At 43.7% G+C, this 24883-nt stretch overlaps 1 protein-coding gene across 2 annotated transcripts in view; it reads right to left on the bottom strand.

Moving 5' to 3' along the window:
* The window catches only part of LOC120548047 (adhesion G protein-coupled receptor A3), a 226114-nt gene that overhangs the window by 49883 nt on the left and 151348 nt on the right, over positions 1–24883 (bottom strand). Inside the window, exons 13-14 of one of the 2 annotated variants that reach the window (XM_039783992.1) lie at positions 16202–16415; positions 15477–15685 (exon numbers count right to left, since the gene is read on the bottom strand). The exons of the other annotated variant lie outside the window; for it this stretch is intronic. Coding sequence (XP_039639926.1) covers positions 15477–15685; positions 16202–16415 — 423 coding nt within the window. The remainder of the gene's footprint in view (positions 1–15476; positions 15686–16201; positions 16416–24883) is intronic. 2 annotated transcript variants of the gene reach the window in all.

Here is a 24883-nt window from a genome sequence, read left to right as displayed (position 1 = left end):
AATAAATTTCAACTGACAAATAAGTGACAATAAGTGCCAGTTGAAAATAAAACATACTACCTAAATGTTTTGCATATTGGTCTTTGTTAATAACAATGAGCGAAGAGCAATAAAAGATTCCTTAAGATATTTGTTAGCCTCAGGCTATAGTGAATCAAGCTTTCTTGCCAACATGGAACCAAATCTAAAATGGCACTAGCCACCGGAACCCAACCTTAATTTCATGTTGAGATTTTTCACCGCAAACATTAGATTCAAGCCACCACCCTGCCCCTCCAACCTTTCATCGCCTCAGTCTGAGAACATGAATCAATAAAAATAAATCTGACAGAAGATTGTTTTAAAATGTAGAGCAAAGAGGCTGGAACCTCTTCAACAGGGTTTTGTCTTAAAGTGACTGGGTGAGAAACCACATCATGTCTCTCATCATCTTTGCTTGTGTGTATGTGTATGTGTGTGTGTGTGTATGTGTGTGTGTGTGTGTGTGTGTGTGTGTGTGTGTGTGTGTGTGTGTGTGCGTGTGCGTGTGTGCGTGAGAGGGAGAGATAGAGAGAGAGAGATGGTTTGTAGGTGTTGTCTGAGTGGGGTGACTCATCTCTTCCAATCGCTACACGACATAGAATGCTCAATGGATGGGGCTCTATGTGTGCACGCACACACACACACACACACACACACACACACACACACACACACACACCAGTAGTCACAGGTGTTGACAGAAGCACACACAAGGGCAAATCTAAGCACATGAACACACACACATGCCAGAAACACCTTGTACACACACTGCTCACACTCTGTTCTCAGGTCCCTGAGACGACATGCTGTTCAGCACACAGAGTGGGAGCATACATTACACAGGCCCGCACCTAGTTCCCTTACAGGTCGATAGGTTGTACCAAAAACATGCCATTTCTTTCCTCGTAACAATGGATGAGAATAGGGCAGCGCTCCACAGGTTCTGCTCTGTTAACACTTAAAGACATCACGGCTGACAGGATGTACTTTAAACCCAGCCACTGCAAGCAGCACAATACAAACTGCCTCTCTAAAAGGATGCATTGCTCTCTGGCAATAGAGGTCTCAATTGGAAAATAAGCATACGTTTGCCTGTGTGTGTGTGTGTGTGTGTGTGTGTGTGTGTGTGTGTGTGTGTGTGTGTGTGTGTGTGTGTGTGTGTGTGTATGAGTGTTGCTGTCCACCATTTCCACGTGCCCTTTCTATGTCTCCAGTACCTCTAACCTCTAACTTCTAAGTTGACTAGAATAAAAAGCAACTGTGTAATGTTTGGCATTTGATGGCTTTTTTCTTAGCACCGCCATAGAAACCACGACGCATGTTTGCAGGTTTGGGGTCTTGCCACCACCTCTCTGAAAAGGCAACATAAACACCTTTGTCAGGAAGTGTAACCAGTGCTGGACTGCTGCTGCCATGTTCCTCAAACGGTGGCGGCATTTAGCCCCCAGACACAGAGGTTTCTGCAAAAGAAGGGAGTGAGGGATGCTCTTGAATGAATGCAGTCAACCGTGCAAAGAATAAATGCATGGAGAATATGTTATGTAGTGCATCCAACAGAAAACAGCTTGTAGAAGGGACAACTATAAAAAGCAGCGATAGGGGAGATAAGGAGATGAAGAGTGTTAAAAAGACAAAACGTGTTGGAGACAGACGAAGAGAGAAGAACAGATTCAGCCCAGAAAGCTATCGTACTTCTGACTCCGATCTCTCCCTTGGCCTCTTTTCCCATCCCTCCCTCCCCCAACCGCAATGCAATTTTCCTCCATTTTTGATTACAGATTGCTTGTTGAGTGATCTCAGCCCAGTTCCATTTTACCATCTGACAGTTGGGCTATCTGTGCCATTTAGACCTAAGTGCTAACGCACCATCTCCTCCACCAGCAATTTACATGTTTGCATCTCGTTAGGGACATTTGTAAGGCAAACGCAAAGTGTCGGGACGGGGCAACAGGAGGGAATTTCAGCGGCAAGATTAGTTTTCACCTTTGATACCAGAGTGCATCGCTCACCCAGCGATACAAAGGCTGCCGTCTATGGATGGGTAATTCACTCTGGCATACATATTTTCAGACATTCCTTTACCCATACTGTCAAACACGCATGGCATGATGCATACACCGAGATAACACTTGAGGCTACAATGCCACTCAACGCTGAAGATAAACCCAATGGGGTTTCCCCCATTTCCTTTTAAAATAATCTCTACTGCCATCCATCAAACTAACATGGTTGTGTTCTGCAGCATCAAGGACAAGCTATCTAGACATCTTTCAAACTACCTTGCCACTACTCCAAACTGCCCACTGACCCCACCTAGACGGCACCTTGGACGTGGAACGATTTGAAGAACTGACACTGGACTTGTCGTGGACTTTTTTCACTGGACCCTTTCCTTACACTTACTTAGTTGGACTTCTTGCATCAGATTCAAGATTGTTATGATTATATTGTTCAAATATTACCCCATTGTTGCATATTGTCTTTCTTCTGTATTACTTACACAATTGTCTGTTCATTTTTAATAGCCATTATCCACCTACAGCAGCTGTTGCACACCCAGCTGTCCAAGGAAGAGGAATCTCTCTTTGAATAGACTCTCCAGAGGTTTCTTCCTTTTTTTTCCTTCTGTGCTGAGGCTGTTTGAGGAGTTAATCCTCGTTGCCGTCTTGGGCCTGTAAAGCCCTGTGAGAGATACTGTATATGTAATATTGGGCTATGCAAACAAAACGGACGTTTGACGCCTAATCTTACATGTTTCTTCCGTTTTTCTGCTTCAAACATTTTCATGGGCCAATTCATGGTCCAGAATGATAGCTACAGGCCTGTTGGTGTATGATCCATCCCCTTGTAAAGCTCCAAGTAGGCAAAATGGCCAGTTCCAATTCTCCTTCAAAGATAAGACTGGCATTATGATGTGTTTTTCTCATTTTTTTTCTCATTTGTCAACAAATCCCATGAAAGACCAAAACCACAATTAATCTACTTCCACACCTTGTCTGTGTCAGTCCCAAAGGTTAAGTGCAGGTTTTGTCACTTTCAACATCACAACTCCGTAGCACAAGTTTTTCACTCTGTAAATTAAAAATAGAGAGTTTCCTTTAGGATTTGTTTTAGCAGTGGGGGCAGGTCTGTCTGGACAACAACCCCAACCCTCGCCCGTTTTTGATGGAGCTGTTCGTTTAAAAGTCGACTCGGAAGAAAGCAAACGTTTTGACAATAAACTCCATCAACACAACAGTATGTGGAGTTAAACTGGACGGGCCCAATAACCTCTGAATAGTTCTACTTGTTGTTAAATTGCAATGTGAGCGGCAGCCGACGGGGGGTGCGTTATGTCGGTAGGATCATTTAAAAGGCAACCGCGACTACATTTTTTGTACAGCCCTATTTCTGATACCGTGGTGGCAGAAATGTTGCCATGGTGGGCCGCCACTACAAAATCAACATCAGGAAACACTGACAGAACTATAGAGCAACTATGGGTCCAGACTGTGGACTTAAAGCGCCCATATTATACTCATTTTCAGGTTCATAATTGTATTTTAAGGTTGTACCAGAATAGGTTTACATGGTTTAATTTTCAAAAAACACCATATTTTTGTTGTACTGCACAGCTCTCTCTCACTGCTGCAGATCCTCTTTTCACCTGGTTTCTGTTTTAGCTACAGAGTGAGACCTCTTTTCTTCTTCTTCCTCTGTACTATCTTTGATTGCACTCGCACATGCTCAGTAGCTCAGATGTAGATCATGTCAGCTAGCTAGCTCCATAGAAGTAAACGACAGGCTGTTTCTCCAACTTCAGTTAGTTACAAGGCAGGATTAGCTGGGAGACTTCTAAATGAGGGCGCACATGTAAGTAGTTCTTTTGTAGATTATGGTGAACTTGTGTGTGTTGTAGCAGTGCTTTGCTTTGCTATGGAGACAAGGTACCATGGTAGTGTTAGCATTAGCGTTAGCATGCTAATGCTAACGCTACGAGCTAACGGTTGCGGTTAGCCAGCTCATTTCGGATTGTGACGTCACAGTCCGAGCCGATTTTGAACAGCTCACTAGGAGACTGAAGGCAGGACACATTCAGAAACCGTATCTCACTCAAAACAGCATGGATGGATTTTTTTCAAAGTTTGTATGTGTGTGGAAGCACCAGAGACACAAAAGAACACCCCAAATACCAGAAAAAGGTTTTTTTTCATAATATGGGCACTTTAAACATGGCTGGGGCATCTGTTATTTTCCTCAAACTGCATTCTGCCATCCCATTAAAAACCTCTTCCTCTTCGGCCGTTTAAGTTTCCCTCATTTATGTGTTGAGCGCCACCTCGAGGATCCATGAAGTAGCAACGCTGAGAGCAGGGAAATCTATTCGGAGCGCCTTGGACAACGATATAGTGCCGTATCGATATTTTGTCCAACCCTACTCTAAAAGGGTGTAGCTTTCTGATGTGTTTGATGGGTTTGGGGAAAACAATGGAGCTCTATGGCACAGAGAAATAAGCTACAGGCATATCTGGCTTTGTCTACACAGACATTACTTGTTAGAAGGATAAAAACAGTGTTGTTTTTGGTCTTTTCATTGGATTTGTAGAAAAACGGAATACAATTGAACATCCCCAGCATTATCATTTAAGGCTGCTCCCTACTTGTTGCATGGTTCTTACTACTTCGTGGTCTTGTCCTATCAGAGAGCACTGATGCACGGTTGAACTGCTCTGTCTGTGGAATTGCCTGCGCCAGATATCATCGGGTGGTCTTGCAGTTCATGATTGGATATGAAAAATTTTAAAATTGTGAACAACGGGTCTAATCTAACAAATCCTTGGCAGCCCCACTGTAGTCGATGAAGGAATACGTTCCTGCATGAAAACAGAAAATGTATGTATTAATATCACATCCTAAAAAACATCAAATATTTGAGACCCCTGACTATAAATCTGAAGGGATCTTAACAAACCTTGCCTAAAGATATACCCCATTCGCCTGTCATGTTATCGCTCCTCTCTTCAAATTAAGCAAGTCTCATTTTCTGCTGTCCTTATCTCCCTCCTAGGAGTGCACAGGGGGCCACATTGCATCAATAGCTACTCCCTAATTATAAGCCTAGCAACCAGCAGCAGCAGCTCCATGCCCTTACAGAAGATTTTTAAAAAGACGCAACCGCAGGGCAAGGCTGTACTCTCCTTGTACGCTGAGGAGAAGAATGTGCTTTTACAAAGCGGTATGGTCATGAGGATAAACGTGAAAGGTCATGGTGATCATTATTGGTTGTGGCGGAAAAGGCCATGATGTATAATAAAACCACTTGCGAGAGCTTCATTTGTCCAAGTCTGTTATGAAAATGACTGTCGCCTTTAACCTTCGGCCGTTCCTGTTTTTGTGCTGATATACTTTTGCTAATCAGGACCTGGCAGCAGCAGCAGCAGCGAAATGGAGGGGCAGAGCAGAGGCGAGCATTCTGGGAGCTGCCGTCTTGGTTGACAACAGAGGTGGACATGCCAGCCAGCCAGCCAGCCAGCCAGCCAGCCAGCCAGCCACAGGGCTGGATCACTTTCTACACTGCCCTAATAGAGGAAAAAATAAGCTCTTAATGTGTGTTGTCTAGACTGCCCAGCATTGTGCAAATGAGCTGCTGTCCGGTTCAGTTAAATGCAGTGCATGAATATTGCAACCCAATTGAAAGCCAGTGACAGAAACTCAAACAGAGGGAGAGAGAGGGGAAGGAGAAAGACAGAGAGAGAGAGAGAGAGAGAGAGAGAGAGAGAGGCTGTGTACACGGCATGCCCTTGTTTCAACCAAGCTGTCTCCGGGGTTCAGAGAGGGTTGCACTGTCGACTAGGGAACAGCTGGTGAGAAGGGAGGGGTGGACGACATTTAAACATGGACAGTTTCAGATCAGATGCGTCCTGTTTGGTCGAGACTGTGTGTACCGACAGCGTTCCAGGACATGAATCATGTATGTCAGATGGGCTCTTTCACATGCAAAAAGGACAAGCAGGACCTGTTTGATTTGAATCATGTCTGACTAATCATAAGCCGGTGCAGTAGATGTATGCGAGTCCACACAGTATTACTATAAAAAAAAAAAAAAAAAATCCAAATGTTCATATCTCACTGATTGTTTGAGAAATAGTGTGCCAAAATGATCAACTTGAAAATCAAATCAAAAATGCGACTACATCATTATCTTTCATAAAGACTGCTTGTAAAAAAAACAAACACATAGTTTTCCCTGCCATTTAATCAGTGACTGTATATAAACAACATCAAAACCAAGAGACCATTCAATAGCCTATTAACTTTCTTTACGCAAATACACACACACACACACACACACACACACACACACACACATCAAGTGCAACAACTGCTTCTGCTGCGAGCAGCACTATTATAATCCGTCATACACTTAGCTGGCATACATAAATTGAACAACAATAGGTTGAAGCAATGCAATCTGTATCCTGTGCTAAAAGAGGTATACACACTGCATAAAAAAATAGAGCGTCCAATACAGAGCGTCAGGGTAAAAAGGCCCAATAGTTACGTACTGGATCACTCCAGCATTGCCGGGGAAAAACTGTTGATGTCGGAGAGAAATGGTGGTCTGTGAGCTCTGAACTCGTCAGTCAGGGAGAAAACAATATGCATCACGTGTCAGGTTATTAGCCGACAGCAATCAGTTTTGAGAGTGCAGCGGGGACTGCTGGATGAGCCAGACCCTTCCCCTTTCACACCACAGCAAGTCTGCAGTCAGCAAACACCGAGAGGTTAGATCAGAACAGCGGCAAGAGAAGAAAGTCTGCAGTGGGAATGTGGTTTCACCACGCACGCACACACACGCACACGCACACGCACACACACAGCAATCCCCATGTGCTAAGGTAATCATGCCTGACATCAAATTTAAGTTAATGTTCACAAATGGAACATGAGTGCAAGTATTAAATATTAACCTAATCCAAACCTCCACTCATGTGCGGTAAGTTCACACAGCAGAGCACAACGCTAAGCCTGAGTGCGAGCGGGTGAGTCAGCGGCTGGTTAGAGGAGGCTGCACGGCTGCCCGATGTTGGTGGGTTAGCGCTCTTCTGGCAGCTGCCACGTGTGGAACAACTGCAAGTGAGGTAGAGGGTGAAAGGTAGCTGATGCTACGTGGGCGGTAAATAAGTAGCATTTACTCTAAGACTTAGCTCAAGCTGCTTAATTATGACAAAGTTTAACGCCAACACAAACAACACGTTACGCATTACTCATTACTTCTATTCTGTAAAGCTATGTGGTTGGTTAGTTTCAGTTAGATTTGTGGTTTCCTCTCCATCCACAGAAAAACCTGTTTCACATTTATAAAGTATTTATTAGGTATAAACAGAAGGCCAAAATCAAATTTAAGGAATAGTTCAACATTTTGGGAAATACACTCAATCGCTGTCTTGCCGAGTGTTAAGAGCAATACCACTCTCATGTCTGTTTTGTTAAATATGAAACTAAAGCCAGCAGACGGTTAGCTTAGCTTAGCATAAACTGGAAACTGCTAGCCTGGCTCTGTCTAAAGGTAACAAAATCCATCTACCAGCACCTGATTAACACATATCCATACATAAGTATTATTTCTTGGCCAGGAGCAGTGACTTTTCCTGGAGGCTTGTCGTCACAGTAAGGTTGCCAATTCACTCAGGCTACATCTACACTACTGTGTTTTCATTTTTAAGCAGCATTTGGGACAAATACGATCTCTGTCCACACAAGAGTTTAAGCTCCCCAGTCGCAGAACTAATCTCCATCCATATTTACACGTCTGACAACACATATTGCATATTACATGGCCATTCGTATACACTGGGCCTGCACGCGCCGGTGTAAACAGCAAGCAGATTGTCTGAAGTTACTCTGTGGTTGAGCCTACCTAACCGATAAGACTGTTTGTGCACGTCCAGAATACAAAGCAACCCCAGAATTTTCAAACCAATTATCCAAATGTCTCCGTCTTAGGATATCAGAAATGCGTGTAGTGTGGACACAAGAACTAAATGTAGCAGATTAGTTTTTATATTGGTTTTTAAACCAAAATGTAGTAGTGTCAATGTAGCCTAAGAGGTGCATATTGTATATTGCCCTTTTAAATCAACTGTCAGCCAATACACAACCACAATGCATCAGCCCACTCTGTTGCTATAACAGCCTGTCATCGCCCCTTCCCGCTCCTCCTCCCACAACAATGCATATCAACAGAACCTGCCAACACAACGCTGTGAGACGCGGCTGCATATCTAAACGGGTCATCGTCATTATCACTGTAAATCCCTTCATCTCCTTAAACACACACACACCAAAGCTCCTTTAACACGAAAATGTCTCAGAGATAGAAAAGTCCAGGGCATGAGGATAAAGTCAACCCCGGCGGAGCCAGAGCCTGCTTGTGGGCGAACGATGAAAACTGGCTTGTTGTCTCTTCATGTCCGCCGTGAGCAAGGATGTGGACAAAGGACTAATGAGGACACGCAGCTCGGAGATTGCCATATGCTAAGAAAAAAATAGACAAATAAACAAGAAAAAAACACTGCGTCTGAGCTACAGAGGATCTGAAAGTTGCCAAGAGGTTATTTTCAATTAGCAACACGTATCCTGCACAACCAACAGTATGTGTGTATTAGCCATAATTGCTCAACAAGAAAGCACCAAATGTGGATTGCATTTGAGTAAACAACTCCCTTTAAAAGGATGTTTTTTAAAGAGCGCAATCACAATCAATTGGTGTTTCCTCTCCACTGAAGCACAGAAGGCTTTCTAATTTTATCTCCTCTACGTTTCTACCAGCCATTCTTCCTTCCTTCCCTCCAAGTTACGACCTCTTGAGTGACAATAAAAGGCACTGAGTAGACAATAAACATGTACCAAAAAAGAAACAAAGTAAAGCTGATATATTGTTTGTAAAGTGCAGCCTGATTATTCCCACAGTCCTCAGGATAAGAGAGAACGCATGGATGGATTCTCACAGTCTGCTGCATTGTCTTCTTTTGTATGGGAGACAAGACCTTGTGGTCAGCTCCAGCAGTCAGCAGTAATGTCACACTGGTATGGAGCCTGCAGAAGGCTCAGCCAATCAGAACTAATGTATCAAGATGGGATCCGGTCTTGGTTGGTTTGGTTCAAGGCGGAGGCACAGCAGCGAAGACAAGTGATTTGTGGTCTGTTTGACGAGTTTAAAACAGCAGATGCTCCTGAGACCACGAGACCACTCTCAGAATGAGAAGTGAGGTCAGTGGGCCTCATGTTAGAACATTTCCATAATATTGTATTATAAAAAAGGATATATCAGGCTGCCTGTTCTGCTCCATTTGCGGGCCAGATTTATTGTCTAGTATAGCGGACAGCTGTCCATGCCGTACTATGACAGGAATAAAAAAAGCAATGGTTTGACATTAACCCTCCGGTTGTCCTCGGGTCAAATTTGACCCGTTTTCAAAGATTACATAACAGAAATTTGTTTTGTTTTTCAACCTAGCCCAAAAATAACACAGATGGATGGTTCCTTAAAAAGCCCTTCACAAGTCATATTAAGAATCCGCTCACTACTTTTGGGTGTTTTATTCCATTTTATAGCATTATCCTGACTTAACAGTCTGTGATTATCCATAAAAATATCCATAAACTGTCTGTGATTATCCATAAACAACCCTCTGATCTTATGAGTCAAAATGATTCATAATTCCTGCTTTTGTAACACAAAACTTTGATATAATTTCATATGAGGTTTATCGACCATAAATTCCAAAAATAAGTGTAAAACTAGAGGTAATAAGTTGGTGTTAGTGGTGTTTATAGTGGTGGTAGTAAAAAACAAACAAAAAAAACAGATAATGTCAAAATGTGTTCTAAAAATGTTGAAAAGCGACAAATACGTTTTAAAAAGCTGCAACAGAAAACAGCAGCAACTAAAAGTTAACTTAAACTTAAGGTCTGGACCACTTGTGAATTTCTTAAATAAAATTGACTTAAGCAATTTAAGAGACAAAGTCTCAAAATACAACACACACAACATGACCTCGGTCTCTGTGCGTAACGTAGTGTTTTTCCTGCAACGTTAGACAGCCAATCAAAAGCATTATTAGATCTTGGTACAAGCACGCTGCATGTTTATTGGCTCACTGATGCTGACGAGATTTACTCCTTTAGGTAGTAAGATCTGGTAATGAATGACGAGGCATTTTTCAATACTCTGTACTATGGAGGCATTTCGTTTGGTGAAGTTCGGTCCCCAGCCCTAACTGTGCATAAGTACAATTCTGAGGTACTTGTACCTTGCTGGAGTATTTCCATGTTTTGCTACTTCACTACATTCCTGAGGGAATTATTGTACTTTTAACTCCAATACATTCACTTGACAGCTCTAGTTAGTTATTTGTTCCTTTTTCAAATCAAGATTTTACTTAAAAAACAGATGATTAAATCAGTGGTTCCCAAAAGCTTTGGCTTAAGACCCCTTAAAGTACAGCATAGTGTAATTTTAGGCCACCTAAATGTGTATGAGTTCTTAGCAGTTCCATCAAAAGAGAAGTTCCCTGACTAAACTTGTCAGTTGGATTCATTTAAATAATGGTTAAAGGCCCAAATGGGTAAAAGTATCCAGTATTATGAATGAATTATGATTTTTATATTTTTTTTTTACATTAAACCATGGTCTGGGTGAATACTTTATCCATTCTGAATGGCTGCAGGGTGTCCATAAAAACATTATAAGGGACACCTACTAACTGACTGTTGACAGTTCTAAATGAATGTACTACATTAAAGGTGCAGTATTTAAGCCTTATAAAACTAACTTTCTTTCATATTTGCTGAAACTGACCCTATGTTCCAGTAGAACTACATGAAGCAGGTCATTTAAAAAAAAAAAAAAATCCAGCTCCTCTGGGACCACCTACAGCCTGTAGTGCAATTTGCAAAAATCCACAGCTCCCTGTTCAGACGCACCAATCAGGGCCATGGGGGGGTTGCCTAACTGCGTGTCAATCACTCCTCAGGCACACGCATTCATTCTCCCTCGTGGGGGGGCAGGGGCTTAGGAGACCGTTCTGGGCTTTATCGGAAAGGGGGGAGGGACTGAGAAGTTGTCGATGTTCAATTTTTTTGGCTAAGTCCTGGATGTTCACAATCCTACCTACGGCACCTTTTAAAGAAAAAGGTAAAGTGAATCTGTTATTTCCAGCAGTGCCTCGTCCTCTGAACATCACAGGATGGCGCTGACACACAACCTGCAAGAAGTAAGTTACGCTGCCCCTCTGAACTGACTTTGTTTCACAGCGATCAGCTCTCATCTCGTTCGCTTGTTCAACTCGCTACTTCAGGCTGCGGCCGACAGTACACATGGCGGACCATTTGTTCGTGAAAGTCTTGATATTGATTTGGGGACAATAACAAGGCTGGATAGCTAGCTTTTCTTGCCGGTAAACATACTGTCAAATTATATTTATTGATTGCCAACCGTGCACGTTACTGACTTTGAATCTTGCTAGCATAGAGTAGCTGTTTGAGCTGAAGGGTTCTATGAGCTGAGCGGATTATATAAATATCTCCCGTTGCTAAGCGTGATAAGTCGTATCTAAGGCCCATTGAATTCACTGGAGCAGCGAACAACGTTTGAATTGCATAAGAACCTCATGGGTTGGGAAAGATTGTTCCTGGTATTAGTCAAACCCTCAGGTCTAGCCAGGGAAACGGAGTTATTGTTAGAAAAAACTTTTGATTTTATTGTAAAACAAATTCAAAATATAAATGAATGTTCTTAAAAAAACTGTACATGGCAAGTGACCATGCTATAAGCAGGGTAATGCCCGACGAGGTGTCCATTGTCAGGAATTAATGGTGGACAGGAGAGGCCAGAACCGTCTGACGCGCAGTGAATAACCTAAATACGTCTTCCACCGGATTAATCTAACTCTTTTTCTCTCTCTTTATGTTCCTTTTTATTCTTTTCCCTGCAAACCATCATCACCAATCCCCACTCCATCCACACTGTCTGAGCCTGTACCATGTCTAACTAACACCTGGTCTAGTGTAACTGTGATGCAGATGTAAAGTATCACTAGAGGAGCCCTTCTGTTTCCAGGTATCCACTTCACTTCACATATTCATCACATTCTGTACAGTGTATGGGAATACATGTCTGAACAGCTTTTCCCTTATTGGACCATGGCCTTAGGGCCTTTGTTATGATTGGATACTTACAAAAAGCCAGCCACCCCCTCCGTGTGTCTCTCGTTCTAAAGGTCTGCTCCTGCATATTAAACAGTCTGGAGCGAATTGCAGCAAATCAAATGCAGGAACTCCTTCACCTACGTTAATCTCCTCAATGAATACATAAATAAACAGAATTAGCCACTACTGTAAGAACATACAGTACACAGTGTGGATGCAGAACAGAGGTGTGTCTTTTGGAGGGGGGTTAAAAAGGGGCTTGAGGGGGGTGGGGGGAGGTTGAGACTTGTCACTGAGATGAAGACAGATGATGAGTGAGGCTGCATTGCTGTAAATGATTGAGTCAGCCCTCCCTTCAGACAGACACGGTGCTGCTGAGGAGGAGGCGGGACATAAGGAGGGAGACAGGGAACTGTCCCCGGTGCTGAAATCTGGAACGGCCACTTTCTAACAGCTTCAACTTCAGCTCAGTGCAGGAGGAGGAAGAAGAAGAAGAAGAAGAATCCTAAACAAAGGCGTGCTGTCATTCCTTACATGACCCACATCTGAGACAATCTGTATCACTGAGTAACAGGTCAGTCATTGACCTGCCTTCTAATGCCAGAAAAACTAAAAAGATGCATTTATTTACGCCTTCTGAGCTTCCAAATCCACGGCAGGGAGAGTGTGAAAATATGCCCGAACAAAAGCTTTGCTGTCGAGTTTTTTCCCCCCACACATCCCATCCCAAGTCGGTTATTTGGCATTCTGATCACAAAGCCAGGGGAGGGAGATTCTCTACCATGTAATTCTTTCTGAGCCAAGTCAAAAAGATTCTCATTAAAGTACTTTCCTATATCCCAAACCTCAGTCCCCGGGGACAAATTGTATTGGTTTGTCATGCTATTTGTAGACTAATCATCTCTACACACACACACACACACACACACACACACACACACACACACACACACACACCATCTGACTTTGAAAGGGTCTAGATCAACAGGAATTGGATATTGCATATTGAAATGCATTGTGCCTTTCAGGCATCTTACTACCCCACACACACACACACACACACACACACACACACACACACACACACACATTCTTTGAACTGATTTTGGAATCTGTTGCATTGTTCATCTTTCAAAGCTGCCGTGCTTTGTGGCTAACCCTGTGTCAGTTAGCTCAACATCACAGATGCACCATGAGATGGATTCTTACACTGTATATCGCAGACAGATTATCTAAGGAGGAAATCAGCTGTATCATTTAGAAGCAGGGAAGGTGAGACAGCTAAATGAAATACTGATGGGACTGCTGAAATCAGGACACAAAGCATACTTGGCACTCAGAAAATGCTAAAACACAGCCACCTTTTGGGATCATTGTCACAGCAGCTCAGATGTCAAACTTTGGTCGTATATAGAGACTTTGGTAACTTGTTACCCTGATTTTCCTTCAGAACACCAAAGCGGCATTCATGTTATTCCAGTGCTCTCATTTGTAACTCATGTCAAATGAGAGCTTCACTGATGGCTGGAGGCGCCTTAATTGTGCATACTGTAAATAAAAAAAAAAGATGTTCAACTTGCAGCCGGGCAGTAATAGGCAACTCCTCTCCATTTGACATGACGAAATTATGCAACAGGTTTAGTACTTGCAGAAGCCTCCCTATAAAACGCTGTGAGGGTCATATACAGGAGAATGATGTCACGAGTCCGTAAATAAGGGTCCTTTTCTCGGGCACTGCAGAGACCAGGCGGGTGTGGTGACTGCATTAGTAGACGCGCAATCCCCGGCGCAAACGCAGGCAATGAGAGCGTATGATGTGAATGGGAACATTCCTGTGACGGCTTTCCACCATCGCTATGACTACCATCTACTTGTCGGACGTGTGTTGAAGTTCAAATCAATCTGCTGCCAGGGAACATTTTGACAAATCTGCCGATTTCGCTTCATTCCGACAGCCACAAGGTGCCCATTGACGGCGCGCCTCCCCAAAAGCCCCGCGTCGGATAGAAAAAGACATGCACAACGACGATCTGACATCTGCTCTCCATCTGACAACAGCTTAGTATTCTCCACAGACACCCCACACTCTCTCCCCCCAGAGCACCCATGCCGTTTTTCTATGCCGCTTCCCCCATCCTCCCCCCCACAGCTGTATCCCACTCTTTCTCATTCCTATGCGGCTTTTTTTTTTTTTCCACCTCTCGAGCCAGATTATTTCCACACACGAACAACAACGGAATTGAACAGCGGCTTCATGAAATATGCAGGTAAAAAGGCAACTCGGAAAGCAGCAACATCTCAACCACATCATCATCACACAAACACTTTGCCATGCTCTACTGAGAAACTGACCTCCCAGTCTAACGAATCCCACTCTTCGGTAAACATCCGGAGGATTTCTTTTTCATCCAACAAAAAAAAAAAAAAAAAAAGAGAGAGAAGCGGACCAGGCAGGCGGCGCAGCGGCTCTATGGAGCGACCGGGAGATGCGATGCCATTGCGCTTTTGGTATTATCCTCATGAAATCAATTTGAACACGGGGACGTCGTCAGGAGATGGAGAAGGAGAGGAGGAGGAGGAAGAAGAAGAAGAAGAAGAAGAAGAAGAAGAAGAAGAAGGCATCTCGGCGGCGTCGAGACCAACTTGAGCGACAACAGATGAACGTCGCTATGCTTTACAGTCCAACATTTGGTTCTTTTTTTTTTTTGCTCGCCGGTGGTTGCAACCAATTAGCACACCACATGCGCTCGGAGGCGAATAGCTCCTGACAAGGCGCTCCTTCTCTTGAGCCCGGCTTCTATTTCTATGCTGTGCTGCTTTTTGGACGAAGAAGGAAAAAAAAAGGGTGGCAGACTATAGCTACAACACACGCAACTTCTCATTTCCAGGATATAGTGTGTGTGTGTGTGTGGGGGCGTTTAGCGTGGCGCATATCCTATTCCAAAGCCAATAAATCCCCGTGGCGCATTTGACAAATCCTTTTTTCCCATCTGCTGAGGAGCAACAATAAAAGACGCCTTTAAAGAAAAAAAAGCTCCCTGCATCAAGTGCCTCTTAAAACACGTGACTCCAGTATAGTCCATGGTGGGAAAAAAAACAGAAGAAGATGCATTTGGTCCAATATAGGCCCTATAAACAGTGTTATGTGTGTGTGTGTGTGTGTGTGTGTGTGTGTGTGTGTGTGTGTGTGTGTGTGTGTGTGGGTGGGTGGGGGTTTGCTAAGAATGAATGCCACTGGTTTACCACAAGACTACTCTACTCACCATCAGCACAGCAAAGTTATTATGATGGGTGCAGTGAATGGTGGTCGTGTTGCCCCCGGAGCCTGTTATGTGGCAGCCCTCTGCCCTCCAGCCACCGTGTCCATCCAGCAGGTCAAAATCCCAATAGGCTGCGGTGGGGTCTACACCCAGTGCGAAGTGCCTGAGAGCAATAGTAACGGAGTGCACGGCGCTCCCGAGGCTGCACCCATCTGCAAGGGGAGAAAAGAAGCCAAGACATTCAATTAGTGAAACCAAGTGGAACGTCTGGAAGTGCAATAAACAGCTATGTGGCTAAAAAAAAATAAAAAAATAAAAAGGACCGTGGACACGGGCGCGCACCTTCACTCGCGCGACATTAACGCGTCAAGACCGTTGCGGCAGTTGACACGCTGTTGTGTGAAGTGTTGCACATGAACTTTAATCGCCAATAGAAACCGACAGCGTGTTTCTTTTTTCTTCACAAACAGAAATGCAGCAGTGCAAGTGCAACACGCATGCAGCCATTTCAATTCAATAAACAGTAGCAGAAAGTGACTGAGCTTTCATAATTATTCTTTCTTTGTTTTTGGCAACATGCATACCGTGGCAGCGAAGCGGTGTCAACATGTTGCGCAGAACAAACTGATGGACTGCGTGTGTGTGTGTGTAAGCATGTCGGCAATATACAGTGCAGTTGCGTTGACATCACAGGCATGGCATGATGATAAACATGGGTTTCCTCTTACCTAATTTGGTGAAAGCAACTGGTGTTGAAACGCTCCTGCGCTTCCCATCGTCTGCGAGGTTGGACGAATTCCCCGTACAAGGGAAGAGTTTCCCATTGCGAAACACAATGAACTGCAGCTTGCAAGTGGAGTTATCAACAGATTGCAACGCAGCAGAGGAGGAGATAGGCGTACCAGCCAGCGGTAAATGGATTGAGGCGACTGCCACTGAGTTCTGCGGATGGAACAAAAAAAAAAAAAAAAAAAAAAAGAGAGAGGGAAATAAAAAATTAAATAATGTCTCCGAGATGCACAGGGGTGGGTAAAAAAAAGAAGAAAGAAACAAAGTCCCATAGAAAAAAGACTGACAAATTGCTTTCCTCTCCAGGAGTGCAGGCGACCGTAGACCACAAGTGACCAAGGGAATGAGAATCACGTTTGAAGCGCTCTAGTGCGCCGATTTGGTCAGGCTCCCTGCCGCAGAGGTGGAAATGGTTCTTACCATTTCAGCTTGAGGGCACATCAACACTGCAGCTTGATTTAAAGAGACAACCGGTCTGACTTTATCTTCTTTTCACCAACTATAAATACAGAAGAACCCCCGAAAAAAAACACAGCCCTGGTAACATTTTTTTGGGGGGTGGAAAAAAGGTTGTCTAGGCGAAAGGTATAAGGTGTAGGCACTCGCCATCTTTGAGCACACGTGAATCCAAACTCATCTTGCAAACTTGCTTTTTATTTCTGTAACTGCAAGCAAAACCCCTCCAGCCATACCCCCGCCCCCCAGAAAAAAAAAAAAATCCCATCGGAGTTGCATTCAAGATCCACAATCCCTCTGGTCTGTCATGACCTGTAGCTGATCCTTTTCTACATTGAACAAGTGGCATGTTAGCAGGCAGGACTCGGGAGTCTGAAGTGCCCTTCCTGTCCCAAGAAAATCAGGAACCAGCCTTTTGGAGCAGCATGATATACAGCTGCAGGAACTTTGCCCACAGCTTTAGTGGTTTGACACCCCTGGTGGACAAAAATGTTGTTCAAGGGTGTGTGGACCGGTGACTGGCTGCACTTACAGGACAGCACAGGCAGCACTTAACCGTGCCAAAAGATCAAGTTTAATAATAAAAAAAGCCTCCAGAGTAGCACTCTCAGCATATAAGACTTGCACACTCCACACTATGCATCATAGCAGGTGACCAGTGCTGGAAGAAGTATTCAGATCCTTTACTATTATTCAGTAAGCAAAAGTACTAATACCACACTGGAAAAATACTAAAAATATGTTACAAGTAAAAGTGCTTCATTGAAAATGTTCTTAAAGGTCCCATGGCATGACAATGTCACTTTATGAAGTTTTTTTAACAATATGAGTTCTATGGTCCCCCAGTGGCTAGAAATGGTGATAGGTGTAAACCGAGCCCTGGGTATCCTGCTCTGTCTTTGAGAAAATGAAATCTCAGATGGGCCGATCTGGAATCTTCTCCTTATGAGGTCATAAGGAGCAAGGTTACCTCCCCTTTCTCTGCTTTGACCGCCCAGAGAATTTGGCCCACCCATGAGAAAGAGAGAGAGACATCATGGCTTTCAAACGAGCAAAGTGGCAGTTGGTCAAGGCCACACCCCCACCCTCCACCTTGCCCCCCCCCTCTCCTCAATAGCTACAGACACAGAAATGGCACATCCTAAGGAAAGCTCATTGTGGGACTGGCTCTAGTGGCTGTAATTCTGCACCAAGGCTGAATTTCGGGAAAGAGACTTCAGATACAGTATTAGGGGATCACTAAGGTCTATATAAAAGCATCCAAAAAGCACCATGTCATGGGACCTTTAAATAAAAGTATGCAAGTATCATCAGGAAAATTTACTTAAAGTATTAATGCAGAAACATCCTCACATTTTAGAAACGGGAAACGATCCAAACAGTTCTGTGTTTAACGGTCTAATCATTTCATCTGTACTTGTAGGCCGTTATATTGTTGCGTAGTTTAATTTATAATAATACATTGCATTTTATTAACTACATGTGTTTTGTGTGCAAACAAATCTTAATTTGTAAAGTAAGTAGTAACTAAAGCTGCCAGATGAATGCAGCAGAGTAAAAAGTAAAATATTTCTCTCTGAAATGTAGCGGAGTAGAAGTACAAAGTGCCATGGAAAGAAAAGAGTCAAGTAAAGTGCAAGTACCTCAAATATGTACCTAAGTACAGTACTTGAGTAAATGTACTTAGTTACATTCCACCACTGCAGGTGATATGTACCTGCACAGGCTGTTATTCACTCGATATATATCACGCATAAACATAGAGAAGAGGAACTACAGTGTCCTTGCAAAGGCAAATAAACACCTTTGAATGGAAAGGCTTCTACACACATGATCTCGGTTGTAATTTATTCAGAAAATCTTTTCCTTCAGCTGGTAGAAACACTCCAGTGCTTAAAACAGACAAATATCCTCTCCGTTGATGATTACACAGAAACCGTAAATTCAACATTTGACGAATATTTTCTCGATTAATCGATTAGTTGTGTGGTCTATAAAATGTCAGAAAATGGTGAAAAATGTGGATCGGTTTTTCCTAAAGCCCAAGATGACGTCCTCACATATCGTGTTTGGTCCACAGCTCATATATACTCAGTTAACTCTCACAAATGAGTGAAGAAACTAGAAAATATTCAAATGTAACAAATCTAAATGTAAGAAATTACCCAAACCGACTAATCCATTATCAGAATAGTTGGCGATTCATTTAGTAGTCGACAACTCATTGCTTAATCAATTCATCTTCGCAGCTCTATCTATCAACAACTGAGGTTATTAATACATGAACAGATTTCTAGGAAGAAAAAGTGTTTATCCAGTAAGGGACCCTAAATGGAGAATGCCGCTAACGACGAGGCTGATGATGTGTTCGTAGCAAAGATAATGATTGTGTTACGCTACGGCACGCTCTCCAAATGAAGTCTTGTTTTTGTTCGGCTTTCAATCACGTCACCCCACAGTGTGAGGGGATCAGCGCTTTGAGCCTAGAGGGGAGGGAAGCTTTCTGCCCGAGATGAATGTGCATGCACATAAAGTGCCCTTACAGTTAATGGGGAGCTGCTTAGTCAGACGTTCAGCCCAATCAATGTCCAGAAGAAAGATGGGCACATTTCTTAATCAAGTTAAACAAGATCTCCTTTGTCCATTCGTATGTGTCTTAGGCCGGCTATTTGCTGCCGCCTTTTGTTATCCTGGAAAATAGTAGGTGACAAGGACGACAAAGCCTCCAAACTATACGACCATAGGCGTAGATTTTGGGGGGGGATGCAGGGGATAAAAAAAAAAAAAAAAAAAAAGATGTAGAAGAGGTATATTTGTCCCCCTCAAAAATATAAAAGACAACCCACTCCCCAAAAAAGTTAAATAATAACTATTGAGGAGGCTCAAAACAGTAACTGTGTCTACTTTGCGACATTAGGGGGGTTAAAGAACACAAGAGGAGCAGGAAAAATGAAGATGTGACTTCTTGTGTGATTCCATGTCTTTTATGTAGATTTAAACTCTGAAGCTTATGGCGGTTACACTTTACTTGAAGGTATCTACATAAGAGTGACATGACACTGTCATGAAGTGTCATAAACATTATAAACAAGTCATAAACGTTGATGACATAACGCTTCTGTCTGTAAGTGTCATTTGGTTTTTGTCATGACAAGTTGTGGTTATCGGGTTAGGGTTAGGGTTAGGGTTCATGTGTCATGACTGGGTCATGACAGTGACATGTGTTCATGACAGTGTCATGTCACTCTTATGTAGATATCTTCAAGTAAAGCGTTACCCACATGGCTTTACCGAGGTCTCATTCTCTAACAGATTTGTTTTTGAGATGTACATGATTCATAAAAAAAACAAAAACATCCTGAAACATGTGTGATGAAAGTTTTGAATAATAATATTATTGATGAATTATTATTGGAGAATAATAATTCCCTTTACATAATTAAAGACATAAAAAAAAAAGACCTACCCCCTTGAATACGACGATATAGGTTGTTTATTCTTACCCTCTAAAACGACCAAAGGGAGCGTTTTCCACCCTTGTGCAATACAGGCCAAAAGTTTGGACACACCTTCTCATTCAATGTGTTTCTTTATTTTCATGACTATTTACATTGTAGATTCTCAATGAAGGCATCACAACTATGAATGAACACATATGGAATTATGTACTTAACAAAAAAGTGTGAAATAACTGAAAACATGTCTTATATTTTAGATTCTTCAAAGTAGCCACCCTTTGCTTTTTTATTAATAAAGGGAAAAAATTCCACTAATTAACCCTGACAAAGTGGCTGACGGTGGTGGTTTTCGAACGTTGGTCGAAGTTTGGTTAGGTTTAGGCACAAGACCTACTTGGTTAAATTCAGTAAAACATCATGGCTTGGGTTAGAATCATCTGTTAAGTTACTTAACTTCCAGGTTACGCATGTGAAGGAGAACGTGATCTAGCTCCGTTTGTTCCGTTAAGTTAAAAAGAAAACTTGCCATTGACTTTTGTTTCCAAATGGGACACGAACCCCTGTCGTCTGGGTGGCTGTTGGACCTATCCACAACCCCACCCTAAAGGATCTGGACACACCAACGCGACAGCCGACCGTCGGCAGAAAAGGCAGTCGGAACACACCGAAGCGACTTCGACTCGAGCGCGCGTTCTGCGCGTGCGCGAGACGTAATACGTCTCCATGACAGCAGGCGGCGCTAATCTGTATTGTCGGCCAAAAAAAAATTTAAAGCGGAAATGACGACGCGTGGGCCGTGTTGGTCTGGCTTCACCCGAATTTCAAAGCCAACCATAATGGCGGCTCGTTCGGAATACGACCTCGTATTTTACGAAAATAGTTCACCGAAATGTTTTTCTGAAAACATTTTAAGCGAGAAATAGGCCATGCAGTTTCTGAATCTGTCACTTTTTTGATCGACACAGGTCAGTTTGCGAGATTTTCGTCAGATTTTGAGAGGCGTTCGTCACGCTCATCGACAGGGTTCATACGCATTTTAACCAATACTTTTCCATGACTTTTTGGCAAATTTCCATGACTATGTGTTCCTGAAAATGTCAGTTGACATTATACAATAAGAATAAAAATCTGTGTTAAAGTTTACCCTCAGTAACTATAAAAGGAATGACAATGTATGTGGTTCATAGTGGGATTCATAATATCGCTCCCCGAATACAACGTTGAGTTTAAGACAACGTGAAAATACATTTATTAATGACATATTATTATGCTGTGTTAAAAAAAATTCCATGACTTTTCCAAAACTTTCTGGGTCTTTTTATGTTTCCAAAACCTTTCCAGGCCTGGAATTTGCATTTTTCAAATTCCATAAACATTTCCAGGTTTTTTCAAAACGTATGAACCCTGCTTCCCGCTCGTCATTTCCGGTAAGTGTTTTAACATACGTGCACTGATTCGCTAGTCAAGGGCTAGCACTCCACCAATCAGATTGGTCATTGAGTCCGACTGCCCACTGGCCGATTCAACAAGTCAAATCGTCCAAAAAATTAAAGCTGAGGGCTCCTCATCATTACACAGTGGCATGGAAATATGTCCTTTCAAAAGACATTCTGCACTGAGTCACAGTCATCTTTGCCTTCGCTGATAATGGCCATGCGGGCTACACTGACGTAGCGTCGGCAGACTGATGAGTAACTCTCATAACACATTTCTGGATACGGAGGACGCTGACAATGGAGGGTCTGTAGAGAGTCACGTATTTGCCTGACGACGCCACAGAACACCCCAAACCAACCTCGCCAGGCTGTCCGACGGACGATAATCGGGTTGGTGTGTCAGCGCCTTATCTCCTTGTGCCAAATTTGGCGCTCTATACCCCCCTATTTTCCACTGGGAGCGTCTGCGTTCCGGATGCATGCATGAAGCAGCTCTCCGCTCCGCTCCTCTCCTCTAAAGATACGTGGCAGGTCTATTTTCACACGAGCCGTGCGGCGTTCAGACAGCCGGGCAGGAAGTGAAACAGCGAGAGTATCCAGTCAATTTACCTAACCCACCCCCCAACATCTTATATGTGGAGCGCAGCACAGACGCCCAGTTACTCGCCCAGGGGAAAATCGGGGTTATACTTCGTCGCCTGACTTCCTGCTTCCTTTGCTCCCGTAACAATTAGGAGAGGTCGCCGCCACTATAAACGTAAATATGAGTCGTGATTGCTGCTTAAACAAACGACTTATGGGAGCGTTTGTTTCGAGGTAGGGCAGTCTCCAACGGCGTGCTTGAGCACAAGTCCTTTACATTACACCCAGCGTGTGTGAGGAGTCAGTGGTGATTTTACAGCATTGGGTTCGTTCCCTATTAGTTTCTGCATTGAATCACTCTTGAAAGGTTATCGATTTCCATCCTGCGGTGTGTGTGTGCGTATGCGTGGGGAGAGGAAGAAAGACAGAGAATCCTTGCCTTGAAATTTATGTTGCATCAGTTCCTTTCTCCAAACAGCTCAAGCTTGGCAGTCTGTTTCCAAGATGTCGTGGGATACAGACATCAGAGATAGAGGCGGCGAAGGATTAGAGCCTCGGTGACCATCGAGAGACGGGCAGAGTTAAACACAGGGGCAGGCTCGCTATCCGAAGGGGGGTCCCTTTCTCAACCCGGCGAACACAGATGCCAGGTGACCTCCATCCCCGGTGGGTGGGGGAATTTACAACTCACAAAAAGAAATCTTATCTCGCATACTTGTCTCCTCATCTATTTCCACATCTTTTATCCTCTTTTATGTGGCGTTTCAAAGGGATTTACAGCCCAGAGGGTGTGCTATAAGCCACGGCGAAAGGCACAAGGTCTCGTCCTAAGCGACAATCTACGTTCCTCCTGAGCAAACTAAACAGCTACATTTCCTCAACCCCAACGCCACCGGGGACCCAACACATCAGCGTTGATTTAGCTGGTTGGACCTCGGCCGTGTGACCTTCCTCCAAGCCCCTCCCTTTCCAACGGGGGCCGCATGCTGTAGCCTTAGCAACCATAATCACACACTGCTCTCCGCCTCGCGCTCTAGCCTCGGGATCCTTCCCCTTCTCCTTCCTCTTTTCCTTAGAGAGGGCATCCAGGTGAATGTCAGCTCCTATTTCAGGCTGTTCCCTTTCCTCCACCTCCCTCCTCCACCTCCCTCCTTCCCTCCCTCCCCCACCTGCCCCTTGATGCACGGGCCCTGCTCGATAGAACCACAAAGCTGCGAAACAGCCTGCAGGGCGAAACACGACAGCGCTGTTTGACCCGGGGCAGGCCACCAAATCACAGCACAAACATCACGCTTAAACACGGCTCCTCGACATCACGGGGTGGGGGGTGGGGGGGGGGGTTATTGTCGCCGTGTGTTTAAGACAAAGAGGTGAAGATTTAGAGCCAGCAACTGTGTTTAAAAAAAAAAAGCATAATCCAAAATTAGCAAAAGCTACAGCTCTGTGCCTTTGTAGATATATCTGTGGCAGAGATAATTGTATTTATTTGCACAGGCGGCAACTTGAAAATTAACTATAAATGAAATGAATTTGGCTCAAAGGGCAGCCCGCTGAGCTCGGCCCCAGCCGGGAAGAAGAACTGCTGACGAGCGCGATGGGAGATTTGCATAATTTTTTGTGTGCGTAATCGTTGGCAGTGCTGTCAGCGCAGACGCGGTCAAAGACACGGCGACCATGACAAATAGGTAGACATCAGGACAACTTCAGGGGGGTTCATTTCCACCCAAAATGTGTCAGAGTCGGACAATAAATCACAGTTTGCTCACGAGCGACATTCAGCGAGACCATCCTCCGCCGGAGCAGCTTTCCAGGTTTGTATGTGTGTCTCCTGACATCAAAAATACAACCAAAGGAAACAGAATTCTACAAAAGCGATTGCCATGGTAGCAGCTTGAAAGGCCTTTTTTTTTTTGAGCATTATTATGTCGTAGTGCTGTTAGCATTGCTTATCAAGAGAAATTAAACACATTCCCACACGGTCGCCATGCCAACAGGAGTCTGTTTCTTCCAGATGGGTGGGGTTGGTTGACGGAGGGGGGGAGGGAGAGGTGGGCGGGGTGGGGGTGGACATTTGAGCAGATTTGAAGCAGGAAATCAGGCTCTTTGCTTCAGCTGTCAGCTCCACTCTCCTCAGTCAGCTCTGACTCAAGCCGTCACATCACAGGGCTGCGTCTTAACAAAAACCTTCAAGAGGCTGCAACAGATGGACAACATTGTTTTGATTAAAAAGGCATTGTGGATTATACATTAATGAATGGATTGTGTGTAAAAAGCATAACTGAACATATTAGCTGCAGGGCGATAGATAATGAGCCAAAAAAAAGGGGGGCCAACTCTTTCATACAAAACAGATCTTAGAAGGGACATGTATTAGCATTAATTAATGCAAATACGTGACTCTCTACAGAACCTCCATTGTCAGCGTCCTCCGTATCCAGAAATGTGTTATGAGAGTTACTCATCAGTCTGCCGACGCTACATCAGTGTAGCCCGCATGCCCATTATCAGCGAAGGCAAAGATGACTGTGACTCAGTGCAGAATGTCTTTTGAAAGGACATATTTTCATGCCACTGTGTAATGATGAGAAACAATTCTGGGCAAACAAAAGAAAAAAAAGCTATCTTTATTTCATTCCTCTGAGTCATCCAGCATCTATTCTTACGGGGTCAGTTCGCCCAAATCCCAACA

This window comes from Perca fluviatilis, chromosome 19 (genome assembly GCF_010015445.1).
Source record: "Perca fluviatilis chromosome 19, GENO_Pfluv_1.0, whole genome shotgun sequence".
Taxonomy (NCBI): domain Eukaryota; kingdom Metazoa; phylum Chordata; class Actinopteri; order Perciformes; family Percidae; genus Perca; species Perca fluviatilis.
This window is presented reverse-complemented; position numbering and strand designations above follow the sequence as displayed.